The following is a 14873-nucleotide window of genomic DNA, read 5'->3' on the forward strand; positions in this document are numbered from 1 at the left end:
CCCCAATATACCCCCAGATTTTTTTTAAAAGCCAGGCAGAGGCTAGCTTTCTGCAAGACCATGTTACTGCTGGTCTCTCCGTATCCCCAGTTATCCTCTGGGCACTCCAAGTGCCAATGGCAGCACCATCCTAGATACAGAGGTCATCAAGAACACAGAAACACAAGTAGGTGGAAAGCACTAAGTCTTATTGGAAATATGATTTATGAGCAAGATGAGAGAAGAAGACTTGGCTTTGCTGAAATCTGGGACTCAAGACAGAAGGGCTTTGGAAAGGGGATATTTTGAGTGTATTATAAGCAAAGACCACATATACAATGACAGCGTTTTCTCACCTGTAATGGATGTGAAGAAGGGAACTGTTTGTGTGTCACCCATAAACTATTTCCCTGCCATATCTGTATTTAGAATGTCATTGGAGTTATCAGCCCTTCTAACAGTAGTTCTTCCTTTCACTTTTCTTTTTGCTCTAGACAAATTTCAAGCAGCTCAAGAGACACTCTCCTTGAAAGGCTTTTTATTTTTGATCCAACTAGACTTGTTTCAGTCCTGAGTCATTAGCCTTTAGAGGGAAGAAGACTTGCTGAAAGTTTCACATTCATCCTTATTTGATCTTCCCAAGCTTATAAAACAGTTAGATCCTTATTAGTTATTTTACAGGTGAGAAAATTGAGGTATGTGAGGTTCAAAAACTTGCCCAAGTTCTCATGACTAATATGTGGAGCTAATATTCTGAACTATAACTACAACCCAGGTCTGGGCTCTTAACTGGCAAAACCTTCTATCTCATGCTATTAAAATAATAGCCACCATTGATTTAAATGGTTGTTTTGAGCCAGGTACTGCGACCAGCAATTTGCACACATTACTTTAGTAATTCTAGAATGCCCATGGTCTATGTGGGCTTATTACTACTTTCCACTTCCCAACACAGTACCTGGCATATAATAGACATTCAGTTAAGATTTATTATCTGAATAAATGAATAGCCCTCTGTGGTAGATATTATTGAACCCATCTTATGATAAAGAAAATGAAACTCAAAAGAAAAAAGAAAAGAAAATGAAGCTCAAAGAGATTAATTTGCCTAAGCTTTCACAACTCTCAACTGGCAGAGCCCAAAACTCTACCACTCTGTGTCTGCCCCAGTGTAAAAGGGTTGGAGAATGTCAGCCAGTGAAAATAGAGCACTCTAGCAATAAGCACAGAATTAGGGTTACTGCTGCTGTTTGGGATGTTAAATAATCCCACCTCTTCTCGCTTTGTCTTTTTATATCCCCCAGAATCTACTGTAGCCTGATTCTGTTTGGAGCACAACACATAAGAGGTAAGTAATTCTCCTGTCTTCACTTGAGAGTAGTTGAAAATATCGTATCTTTAAACAACTCTTGTCTGGATTATTTCTCATTTGTTTTCTTTCCAAGCTTACCAGATAATTGCCTTGACCTAGGGCCTGAGCTAATCTGAAACTCTTCTAAGAAACGAAACAACCCATTCCTCCAAGCAAAGTACATTCTCAAGGATCTCTAAGGCTTCTCACTGCTCTGGCTAAGGTCACTGAAGTGCAGGTCTCACGTATAGCCTTCCTGAGCATTAGTCCCATTGACACAAGTCTTTGTCTATATTTCTATCTGGCTAACTCAGGCATCTATAATACAAAAACATACTGAGGTACATTGGAGCAGGGCTGGGTTTTTCACTCACAGAAGAGAAAAATAATAGAAGAGACACATAGGGAGTGGGGAACAGTAAGACCACTTTTGCTAATATCTAGTTTTAACTATGGCTGTCATGGGCAGACTATAAATCTGGCAAAAAATTACTGAGCACCTCTATATGTAAGGAAATATGCTAGGACTTGGGGACACAGAAATAAAATTGGTTGATTCTTATCTTGATTAGCTCATAGTCTAATAAGGAAAACAGGCATATGATAATTAATTCCAAGTGATATGAGTGTTACAAAGAAGAAACATTAAGGTGGGTTATATGCTAAGTGAGCTAGCTTAAGTTTAAGTTGCTTGTTCCACACCAAGAGACTTGGGTAGAATCACCTTCCCCAGAATCCCCAGATAGATACTAGAGCTGGTAAGGAGGATATTTGGTACTCAATCTTCCAGTGTCTGAAGAAAATATGGTATCAGTGGCTTCTATCACCGATGTCTGCTGGATACAAGGAACTTTACATATAGTATCTCAACTCATCACAGCTACTTTGCAATACAGATTTTACAGATGGGGAAACTGAGGCTCAGAGTGAAAACTTGCCCAAGGTCTCATAGCTTTGGCTTTGAAATCGATTGGGATTTTAATGTAAAGTGTGTCTAACTCCAGAGTGCATTTTTCTACTGCTTCAGACTATTTCTAGGCCATAGTGTTATGAACAAGAATTGAGGATTCTAGTCCAAGATCTAATACTAAACAGTTGTATGTCCTTAGACAACTCTTTCTTTATCCTTTGGAGGGAGTGTTGAGTACACACCTTACCTACTTCATAGTTTATCAAAATGATGGTGAGACAGGAGAATACTTAGATCACATAAAATGCTCTGCATATGTGTGGGATGTTACCAATTATTGAATGACATTAAAAGGTTGCTTCTGTACTATACTCTATAATCTCTGCATTGCTCATTTACTCACTCAAGCCTGGGAGGGGAGAGAAAGGGTGACAAGAAAGAGTTTGTAATTGGAATTTAGCAAAGAGAGTCATAACCATGACCCAAATCATTTTCCATTTCTTGAGCCTCAAATTCTTCATCTCTAAAGTTGAAACTTTTCTCTAACCTGTGACTATGATAAGGCTTCTTATAATTGAAAAACATGATATATACTAAGTTGCTTATATTAAGTTTTCTCCATCTTGAACAGGGCCACAGTTTGCACACACAGCACACTTGAAAAGGCAAAAAAAAAAAAAAAAGTTTAAATCTAAGTGGTCTAAACTCTGTCAGCTCATCAGTTGTAAGTGGTATTCAGCACAAAGTGAACTGCACTTAATGAATTAAGGATGAAAGAGAGCAGGGAGCACGAATGCAGGAGAAGACCTTTCATTTCAAATTTAAAGGGCTAATTTTATGACTATTTGAGATCTGCAGATCAGAATTTTTCCACTCTTCCCCTAATTGTTTACTCAAAACAGCATATACTGTTTGAAATGATGGGGCATTGGGAATGGACAGAGAAGCCAAGCTAAGCCCTCAAACTGATAAACAAGGCCTGCTGTATCTTAGCCACTGAGTCCTCTCCAGGAATAGGGGCTTGTAGGTACATGCGCAAGATAGGTTACGGTCAGGCTGGCTGTGGATCTGAGGATCAGATTCTAGATTGCATACAACTCTCAGTCAGTGTCATCACCCACATTTCAGCTGTGTCCTCAAGCAAGTTATAGAATCTATAGTTTTGAAAGGACTAGATCATCCTTATGATGCCTTCTTATCTGATTCTTGGAGTCCCCACTCTAAGTCCTCACCAGGTGGTAATCCTAACTCTGCTTACATTTTTCCAATGATGTGGAGCTCATAATTTACTTTATGGAGACACTCATCCCATCTCCACCCCCACCCTCCCAAATGCATCTTCAGTTAGTTCTTCCCTTGTCCCTGAGAACAAGTATTCCTCATGAGTCCTTCAGAGACAGTTATACATGTATCACACTTCCTCCTTGCCCTTGATTTGACTTAGTATCTCAGTGCCTTGGTTTTCTGGCCTAGAAAATGATAAAACTGTGGTCAAGATTAAATGAAATAATGAATATTAAAATGGTGTTTAAAATATTTGAATCTCTGTACACATAGACAGTGAAGCTCAGTGGGAAGGGAAACTAATCATTCCTTTTTGGTTGCTCTTTTAATCTCTTCACATATTGATTAGATGATGCTTAGATGGGTATGGTAATAGCTCAACCCAGCTTTACTGAGATTGTCCCAATTTGAAATATTTCATTGCACTGTTCTTGTAAAACGTAGCAAAGAGCACATTCAGTTATACAGAACATCCCCTCAGATTGCTTTCTTTTTTTTAACTTTTAAGTTATATGTATATTTCTGAATTTCAGTTTCAGAACTCCAATGGCAGCTTTATTTCTGTATTATGTGACAGCTGTGATATTTAGTAATCTAAGCCACCCCAAACAGGTGTTCATTTTTTAGTTTTAATTCCAGTAGAGTTAACATAAAATGTTATATTAGTTCCAGGTGTACCACATAGCGATTCAACAATTCTATACATCACCCAGCGCTCATCACAACAAGTGCACTCCTTAATCCCCATCACCTATTTCACCTCAGAGTGCTCTCTTGAACCTAGAAGTAATACAGAAGTCTTTATCAGACCCCATCATTTGTTTTTGATTACAAAAAAACAAGATCACTGGATGTATGAGGCTTAAGGAAGAAGGGAAAATAGGGGAATGAAAAGCTAAGAACTGGTGATACCAATGCCTGCTGGCCCTTCCCTCAAGTCCTGGCCACTTCTATGAAGACTCTATGCCTCTGCTTGCTTATTCAACTTCCTCCTGTTTGGACAAGATTTTCATGACTAGATTCCAGGTCTGCTTTTTCTTAGCATAATTTTAATGTCAGACTACTAGTAGGGATTCTTTTGTTTGTCTTTCCCCTAGCCCTATCTATCAACACAGATTTATATAAAGCTTATGGGACCAGCCCTGTGCAAGGTATTATGAGGATTCAAAGGAAAGAGGCTTCCTCCTGGAGGGGGCTCATACAATCGCATGTCCTTCCATAGCTCAGGAAATGGAGATATTAGTGAGGGTCTGAGTAGTCAGAGGAGGCTGCATCAAGAAGGCTGAATGTGAGCTGGGCATAGGAAGAAGAAAGAAATGGGCTTTCAGATGAGGGGAGAGAGAGATTAAAAGCAGAAGTGGGCATGATTACATGTTTGGAAGTGGAGGTAGGGGCTTGATTTCCTTATGTGTAAAATGCAAATCATTATACCTGCTTCATAGGACTGCTAAGAGGATTATGCGGTCTGATAGAGAGGTGGCAGATGTATGTTTAACATTTTGCATTTATTCCTCCACAGTCTGTGGCAGACATTGACAGTTCTCCACTGCATTCTATCAGTGAGGCCAGCTGCAGGCCCAGAATATTTTTAAATGAGGCTCCAGACAGCTAGTACCAGAGTATATAAACTGGTATAAATTAGGCACTCAAGAAATCATAAGTGTTATTACCCCAAAGACCCACACAATGTCTGATATAACTGGATAAAAACAACTTGTCTTTTCCATTCTTACCAAATACAGATGCAAACCTCTGCATTTCCAGTGTGTCAGAGACCCACCATGTCCTCAACACTTGCAGGACTGAAATGAGACTAAAACTCGATCCTGCTGCAGAGCTTATCTGCCGTATGTTTTAACATCTCCTGTGAGCTGTAAGTACTAGCACCCTTGATTTTCAGGAGTTTGCAAACCTTCAGAACACAGCTACTTCCACTGAAGTCATCATTTCGTCACCCATATAATGTTGGTACCCCTCAGGGGCTGAACCAAGTAGGCAAGTATAGTAAAGAGGCAAAATGGAGTCTGGCTTTGGGGTTTTTCTTTGACTCTATGCAATGCTCTTTTATATGTTGATAATGTTTTATTCATAATACTCTGTTACTGTGTTATGATGCCTGCCCAGTGGCCAATCTTGCCCTCTGCCCAGCCTCCAGATTTTTGCCTTCGTATAAAAACTCACCCATTTCTTCCAGGTCTTCTTCTTTGCTGGACTGAGAGAAAAGAATGGGGCAAATGGGTCATGTACTGCTGGGACAATGTTATCAGCCATGGTTCTGGCTGGTGAATGAGCAAGATCATTCAGGCATTTGATATGGCTAGAGTTTCTCAAGTGTTATCAGAGAAACTTCTGCATCAGCATCATTTGCAGAGCTTGATTAAAATGCAGAGACAGTAGGCAAGGGGGAGAAGGCAGGGGAAGGAGGAGACAGGGAAATACGACCTTAGGAGGAATGTTAAATAGGCGCATGGAGCAGGAAGGCTGATGGAACAAGTGTGGCTCCCTAATGACGTTATGCACATTAGAAAGGACAACTGGGAAACTGCCAGAGAATGCTTGTAGAGAGTGTTCATGACACATTTAACTTCCTAAGCAGCTTGACCATGGGGCCAGCTGAGCCAAAAGAAAGGTTGAAGGTTCAAGGAAGGTATGAAGTCTGAGTCATAGCGGTGGCCAGATGGACCCCAGCTGGACCCCAGCTGGACTGCTGCTGCTCAATCTCTAATATGGGGATATATGGACAGCTTTTCTGCCTCACTCACAGGCAGAGCAGAGCAATGCAAACCTCCCAATAGGAACCATAAAGCTTGAGAGCAGGGTCAGCTCAGTTGTGACCCTCTCTCTTGTCCCCAAGCCAGCTACTTTTCACATTCCTGAGCCAGGCCTGCACCAGACTCCTGTTTAGACATGACCGTACGGCCTCAGGCAGAGCCTTGGAAGGAAGCAATCCACATATCACACACTTCAGGGGCTACTTTAGGAGCCAAATATTTTCTACTTTCAAAAACGTAGATAGTGCTGAAGCAGAAAGAGTCTTTTGAGAGTATTCAACCTAGAGTTTCTCAAGTGTTATCAGAGAAACTTCTGCATCAGCATCATTTGCAGAGCTTGATTAAAATGCAGATTATCTGGTCCCACCCCAGACCCATTAAGTTACACTGTCAAGGGGTGAAGCCCAAGAATCTGCATGTTAAACTCCCAAGAGATTCTTACATACCCTGAAACTTGAGAACCTCCGACAAATGTCAGAGCTCTGTGTGGTCAGTTACCCAATATTCCCAAGGTAAAATCTGAAGGACTCTTACCACAGAATCACTTGGAATGCCTATAAAAAATTCAGATTCCTGGGTCTCCTCTTAGCTTTCCTGAATCAGAATGTCTTATATGTGATAAAATTTGAGAAACCCATTCCCTTCATTGTACGGGTACAGAAACTGGCCAAGAGAGAGGAAGTGACTTGCCCAAGGTTGTCTGTCTAGATTATGGCAGAGCTAGGGTCATACCCAAGTCTCCAGACAAATCTAAACAGTATGCCCCTGTGGTTACCTCTTGAGGGTTGTTTATGTCTCAGTTTATCTCTCATGGCCACAGCTACCCTTAGAATGTCTGGTGCTCAAGAGTAAAAATGCAAGTGCTCTGGGTAGTTGGATGACAGTAGTTGAAATCTTCTCCAAAGGGTTGTGAAGAACAGCTTGGAAATAAAGTAGTGTAAGGTCATAAAGCTCACTTATAAAGCAGCAAGGTACTTCAGGCCCTTCCCCAAATGGAGTTTCAGGGGACTCCAGCATGGAGTAGTTTCATGCAGGGAAACTGTCAACCATGGCTTTGAGTCAAACTGAACACAAACACCAAAAGGCTTTTAAGAGTTTACTAAACCTATTTTTGCCTTGTTGTTTTGTAGCTGAAACACATGGCAATCAAGAAAAACTTAAACATATGCAGTTTTATGTCAGACCTGGTCCAAGCTCACTAGTCTGATTCCCCAAACCTGTGCATTTGAGGTTCCAGCTCAGTCTCTGCTTTATCTCCCCAAGACTGAGGTCTGGAACTCCTCCAGACTGACATTCTGTACCCCAGGATCTGCTGGGACAATCTAATAGAAGGTCATTGACCTCTAAAAGGAGAGCAATTTCCAAAATGATAAGGCAAGATAGATTTTCTTTGAGAGATTAAGCAATTGCCATTGACAACAGTGCCATTGTATGATTTGCATTTGGACAAATGCTTGTAATTTTGGCAAGTGTTTCACCAATGCTACATAATTAGAAAAATTAAATGCTCTGCCACCTGGAATACATAATTCTATAAAGAAACAGGAGACCTCTACAGATATTCTGGAATTGCTGAGGGTAGAGGGAAAGGGCAGAAGGCAGGAACAAAGAAAGAAAAGTTGTAATCACACTTTTCCAACCAAAAGAAGAATTTGGTAGAGAGGTCCATACCCCTTATCTTCAATTCTGAAATCAAAGAGCTCTGTATAACAGAAGCTATTTTTCATTAATTTGATATCAAATCTGACCTAAACTGACATGAACTTAGTCCTTGTCTCTTTTAGTATGAATATTCAGACATTGTTTCCTGCATTTTTCCTGAATAATTAATGGCTTAATTATGGGATATTTTCCCAGGAACCACTGGGAGTGTTATATAGTAAACAGTACATACTCTGTGTTGTTACCTTTCAAAAACTTTTTAAAAATTAAATTCTGAAACACAGATAACATACTATGGACCTAGCAAAATTATAGCTAACATTTATGAATCACTGACCATCTGAATGAAGCTGTACTAATCTCTTTTCATCCCATTTAATATTCACAACAACACTGTGAGGAAGGTATTAAAATCACCTCCATTTTAAAGTTTGGAAACTGGTTCTTGGAGAGTTTAAGTAATTTTCCAGAGTCACACAACTTTTGGCCAAGCCAAGATTTGGACCCAGGTCATTCTGACTCTAGAACCTACAGGCTAAACTCTTGCACTCTACTGTCTGGGAAAGAAGAACAGTTTTGAAGAACAGTGTGGGCTCTTTGTGGACTTTATGCAGAAGTATATGCCACCTATTATTCTATGTCATTTGAGGGCCTCCTACTTCCAAATATGTCCCCTTCCCCATTCTTACTTCTCTGTGATGCTATAATATGGCTTTTTCCCTTGAGGCTCACCTGGATGGCTTTATCACAGGGACCACCAACATCAGAAATCCTCTGGGCAGTTTGTTAAAAGTACAGATTCCTGGCATCCACCCCAGACCTATTGAATTGGAATTGTTGGGGATTGGGACCAAGTTGTTTCTTACAGACATTAAAGTTTGAGGAAAAAGTGAATGCCTTGAGAAAGGCCAATCATTAACCCTCATTAATTAATCAACATCTTACCTTTCAATGACACCTAGCTGGACTGGCAGAAATAAATTCATGGATGGGCACCTGGAAAATGGAAAGGTAGCCTAGAAAGGTGGGATATGGAAAGGAAGGAAGAAAGAATATGACAGTATCTCCCTACTTTGGCAATATGTGACGAGGAAAGAGCCTCACCAATGATATTGTTAGCTGCACTGGAACAATCTTGAGAGCATCTCTCTGCCACTCAGGGCACCTATCTGGACAAGATCGTTATCCTCATTAGATGAAAGAGGAAATTGAGGCCCAAATGAGTTCTTTAATGTCATCCAACTGATTAATGCCAGTGTTTGGGTAAGTTTCTGGGCCCCAATCTTATACAGTTTCAATCTTCTAGTAATCTCTTCCATAGCTCCAGAGAGGAGGAGCCATCAAATAAAACCTAGAGAATCAAGTCTTACATTCAATGATACACATTTTTGCCCACTAGAGGCCAATTTAAATACAATTAAATGGTATGCTACACTAGGAAAGGGCAATGAGAGGAATTATACTGCAGAATAGTTCAACTGATATGCCATATGTTTTGGGTTTGTTTTTTAACTCTAACAGGTTCCTTTATTCTTGTTATCAATGCAGGGATGACTACTAAACATTTTGATCTTTATACTTTTAAGAATATTCTGTTCTTATTTACTAAGTTCCCAGCTTCACCTTTTCATCTTGCCTGTGGTATCTTAAGCATCTCCATGACAACCAAATGTGACCTTAGATAAAGACTAGGAATCTAGAAAAATATGGATTAACTACCACCACAGTAATCAGATCACTACAGCAATGCAGGCTAGGATTGGGGCATTGAGGTTCAAGTCCAACCAGTGATTATTCCAATTAGGGCTGCATGCTCTCTAAAAAAGCTTTTCTCAAATTTCAGTGCATGTTTGAATCACCTGGCAAATCTGTTTAAGTGGAATACTAAATCAGTAGGTTTGGGGTGGGACCTGAGTTTGCATTTCTAACAGTCTCCCTGGTGATGCTGATGGTGCTTGCTCCCAGATTACATTTTAAGTAGAAAGGAGCATGAACCGTCGTCATGTTCAAGTACCATGTACGAATGAGCATATTTATGGTCCTGGAGGAAGTGCTATTTTTGACAACAGTACTGGTGAGCATGCCAGCTCTGATATTAAGTCGTTGTGTGAACTTGGGCAAATATCTACCTTTCTGGGTCTCTGTTTTCTCATTCATGAAATTATGAATTTGGCCTGGATAATCTCTAAGATCACTCTGGGTTGTAAAATTCTTTGATTCTCTGATAAAAAAAAAGAGAGATTTTAGAATCAAAGGCTTAGTTCAAGGGCAAATTTCCCCTATATTACAAGGAAAGGGAGTGGGGAGAGAAATCTACTGTGACTTTTGTATTTGTCTTCTTAATTCCAAATCCTCTATATGTCCTAAGGTAATTTATCTCTTCTGAATGTGCAGAACATTGGCATTCTCCATGAGAAGAGGCAACATTGAATAGTGGACAACAGTTTTGGCATCTCTCCAATTCAGCTCTCAGGGTTCCCTTGTGACTGCTTCATAGGTAGCAGTTTTGGCTACTTGCTCATGACACTATCTCTCTGATAACAGTGGAAACCCTACTGTCTGCCCATTGGTTTCCAGTACTGGCACTCAATTCTACTTAGTCTCACTTGATTCCAGAGAATACAATGGAGAAGTACACAGACTCACCACCTACCTTGCAAGTAGAGCATTCCTCCCTTCAGACAGAGAATCTGATTCTGCAGCCACAAATACAGCATCTGACTGAAGAGAATCCTGATCCGAGGGGCCAAGTCATGCCTACCCTGGCCACCCCAATGATGTCTGTACCCTGCTCACTTGAACATCTCTCTCAGTTTCACCACGACCCTGCTAATCTCTCAAGATTTCTTGCACAGTTGACAACTCTTAAGTTCCCCAATCCTGCAGATGATGTCCAAGTCAAGTTCTTTTTTGACTACTTATCTCAGCAGATGGAAAGTTGTGGAATCCTATCTGGGCCTGACCAGAGCACTCTGCTGAAACAATATGAGAACTTTGTTCTTGAGTTCCAGCAATCATTTGGTGAGCCTACAAAACAGGAAATAGACCTTCTGAACAAAAAGGACAATTCCTCCTCTCAGCAGGATGCTTCTACTTTCCAGCTCCTTGCTCAAAATCTGAGCTGTAATGAAACCAATCTGAGTGATAACTTCCAAGAAGGACTAGCTGACTCCATCCAGGATGAAGTGAGTGGCACAGATATGATGGACAACCTTCCAGACCTGATCACTCAGTGTATTCAGTTGGACAAGAAACATAGTGACAGGCCAGAGCTTCTTCAGTCAGAGACCCAGCTCCCAGTGTTGGCTTCCATGATCCACCACCAAGCCTTTTCCAGCCCCACAGATCTGCCACCCAAGGAAGAACCTATACAGTTGCGTGGAAGCCAGCCACCTCTCACCCCAGCCAAACGAGCCCTCCAGCAAGAAGCTCAGTTGTGCCTCTACTGCAGCCAGGCTGGTCACTTCACAAGAGATTGCCTTGCCAAACGTTCTCGAGCCCCAGCAAGGATAAATAACCCAACTCACCAGTAAGAGAGGAGGTCACTTTGTAAACTTATATCCTTCTCACCTCCAGCCTTAAAGATTTATATACTGAATTAACATTTAAAATAAAGGTGAGGAACTATGATACCACTTCATAGACAGTCATGAACTCATGTGCTTCTGGGAATTTAAACAACCAGATCTTGTTCATTTGGTGACCTATCACAAAATCAAACCCAACCTGGCAATGATGAAAACAATTCACAGGCACTTTCTGCAATTGGAACCAATTCCCCAAGAGTACTGAAAGACTGTAGGTGAAACTCTGGCCAATCTGAGCCAATGAAAACAACCCTGGAAGTGCACTGGGAACACCATTCCCTCCAATGGGTGAGATCTGGGTTGAGTTTGTTGGCCTAAATCTTCTGTGCCTAAGATTAGGCCCAAGACTTTCACCCTCACCCTTATTGGTCTATATTATAGTTCCCTGTTGGTTTAGAACACTTGGTTGAATTCCTAATTGCATTCCATATCCTATCAACATTTTTCTACTGGAGGCTGGAACCTGCTCTGCCTATTGACTAGAGTCCAGCTTCAACACAAACCAATCTTCATGGAAACACAACTCTACTACTGTTCCATACAGCTATGTATTTTGTTGCTATTTAAAGACCTCTGCTTGCTCAAAAAAACCCAAAAAACAAAAACAAACAAAAAAAAACACCTGGATCTCTTAGCTATTGACAAACCAGATGGCATGGCCATTTGAAGACTCTGATTGGAATTGTTGGTCCACTTCCTTGAGAACTAGCCCTTCAGGCACATACATGTTTTTAACCAAGCCCGACTAATTCCAGGTTACTCTCCTCTTCCTACAACAACTTACTTTAGGTTATAGCATGTATAATGGCCAAGTCAAAATGGTCTAGGATAATGACCTCTGATAAATATTAATGAAAGTTGGGGAAGGAGTCTTCATCATAATTATTATGTCTACAGCATATACTCCTGCCTTACCTGGCAGGTAAGGGAACCTGGTTAAATAAATCTCTACTGAAGACTTAGGGTCAGGCTCTGTAGTAGTTTCTGACTCTAGAGGCCTCAGTGTGATCACCATTTAGGATCACTACCATTGATGTTGAGCTCTATACCATTATGGACCACCTGACCTCATCTAGTTGAGAATCTTGAAAAGCAAATAATGGCAGACAACTTTCTGAACCATCCCATCTGACAAATCCTGGGACATGGACATCAACACCATTGATAAATAAATCTCAAGAAGAAGTGGGGTTTGATTGCTTGTGTTGTGCTCTTGGCACACAGGCACACACATCAGCTCTGGGTATGGATTCCTAATGCTTCTGAAAAAAAGTAGTGCCATGCTGGAGAGACACAATTTTCTAAAATGTTAAGGATATCCAGTGACAGTTGATGCTTGCTAATAATAATCAGTCCTCTGTTCCCTGCTTCTTGGTGCTGATGTATGTCCCCATAACTGATTTCCTGAAGAAAGATCAGTAACTCCATATTCCCTAGCAGCCATCAAGACCTCTCAGAACATGAAGTGTCATTGTACTTTGGCCTTGCTCCTAGAGAATTATGCTAACTTTGACAGTACTTAAACCCACCTAGGACCTTACCATTTTCATCCTGTAGCACTAACAAATAGATCGTTTTTCCCATCAGTGCCTCACTAACCACTGTGCCAATCTTTATTTGCATTCACAAGGGGTCTCCTTTATCAACAGCTTGCTATACATCCACCTTACTCCATATGCTCTCATAACAAGGAGACCTGAATGCTCATATTCCAATTGTGCCAAGAAATTCCCACTGTGGTACTGGGATTGTATGAAAGCCTCTAACAAGTGGATCTATTTGAACTTTAAGTGTCTCTGGGATTACCTGGAGGTATCCTGATCTAGCACCCCCAATTCTGTAACAAAAGAGTAACCCAGTAGCCTCCAAACACTTTCCTTACTGACCCTAGTATGGTCTTGGAATGCTGATGGGGGCATTCAGTTGGCTTCATCACCAATCTTTCCTTACCTTAGGGACACAATTTATTGTATGCTCTCTCACAAAGATGCATCACCTTATTTCCTGTTTGGACCTTCTCTCTGCAACAACATCACCTTCTTCTCCAAGAAATCTTCAGATTTCATAGCCTCTCAGAACAGATAATTAATTCTGGGCTATAAAACCTCCCATTTCTAGAAGCTCCTTGTTGAGGAATTCCCAGTCAAGGAATTCTTGTGCTCTATGTGATACAATCCAACAATCATACTGAGCATAGGAATAGGATACTGGGATAATGCTTTACTGTCTACTAGCTAGCAACCATTTTGTTTACCACTTAAAAATTTTGTTATAATGACACCATCCATTTCAACTAGAATGAACTCATTATTTAGCATAAAGAGAGTTACACAGATGTTTTTCTCAGAACTTACACCAAAGTGAACTTCTCTGAGAGTGAAGCTAATTAAAGTCTACTGAGAACCAATGAGATGTAACCTACTTGATCATGTAGTCTGCAACTACAAAGACTTGGGGAGTCCCCAAGTCCAAACAAGATTGTAGTTTTTGGGAGGCAGATCTGCTACATGATTGATGCCATCCAGCAAGATAAGATCTAATCATTTTATGATAAGTCTGAAGAAGGAATTGTTAACAAGAGAATGTTCTTTACGGAGTCTAGAAAAGGGGGCAATTAAAGAGGCATAGGGAGTTGATAATCTCTAGACTCAGAGAGGGGATGTTGACCAACATGATTTGGCAGGTCTATATACAGTGGGATGGAAGCACCAGGCCATCCCAATTTGTGTTATTCACCTAACTCCCCTTGCTGAGATCCTATGTGTTAAGAAGTAATCTGATTGTAATTATGTTCCCATATAAACTTTGTTATGGGGAGAAAATTTGCTAGTCAGCTGACATGAGTATTCTAGCCTGTTTAGCAGTTAATTCTCATTATAAATAAATAAATTGGTTTTGGCTTATACATCAGTTTTTTGTGGGTTTTAATAGTGTCAATCCTCCAGATCCTAATCACTGCTGAGTGCACTGGAAAAAAAAATAAGATTCTCACAATGCAAAGTCAGTACCACAGTGTGAACCATAGTGAGTCCACTCAAGATTGGCCTCCCTGGGAATCTTACATCAACAGTCATCCTCCTTTTTTTATGTCTCTCATTTGTCTACAGCTGTAATAAAATTCTGAAAGGTCAATGTTTTTTAATTCCTGCACTTACCTCCGTTCACACCCAGAACCATGGTATCTGCCATAAGTAATTACTTCTTATAATACTACACAGTTCAGTCTAACCATTAGAATATACCATCATGGATGAAGACATGACACATGACTATAGACATGAGCCTCTGACAAGCACCTTTAAAGAGGGAGGAGTGTATAATTGTCCTAA

The 14873-nt window shown here is 40.6% G+C and overlaps 1 protein-coding gene across 1 annotated transcript; it reads left to right on the forward strand.

Moving 5' to 3' along the window:
* Positions 1 to 1276: 1276 nt before the first annotated feature.
* Positions 1277 to 14392, forward strand: RTL4 (retrotransposon Gag like 4). Its single transcript, XM_064574853.1, has 3 exons — positions 1277 to 1327; positions 5267 to 5397; positions 10352 to 14392. The coding sequence occupies exon 3, from the start codon at positions 10582 to 10584 to the stop codon at positions 11488 to 11490; it is 909 nt and encodes a 302-aa protein (XP_064430923.1). The 5' UTR covers positions 1277 to 1327; positions 5267 to 5397; positions 10352 to 10581; the 3' UTR covers positions 11491 to 14392.
* The last annotated feature ends 481 nt before the right edge of the window (positions 14393 to 14873 follow it).

Source organism: Mirounga angustirostris, unplaced genomic scaffold (assembly GCF_029215605.1).
Source record: "Mirounga angustirostris isolate CCGP_5_RB_7025 unplaced genomic scaffold, mMirAng1.0.hap1 SCAF_11, whole genome shotgun sequence".
NCBI classification, from domain to species: Eukaryota; Metazoa; Chordata; class Mammalia; order Carnivora; family Phocidae; genus Mirounga; species Mirounga angustirostris.

What these genes read in the sequence shown, in the direction of transcription:
- RTL4 (XM_064574853.1), top strand. Translation starts at nt 10,582, where the DNA reads ATGGAGAAGTACACAGACTCACCACCTACCTTGCAAGTAGAGCATTCC.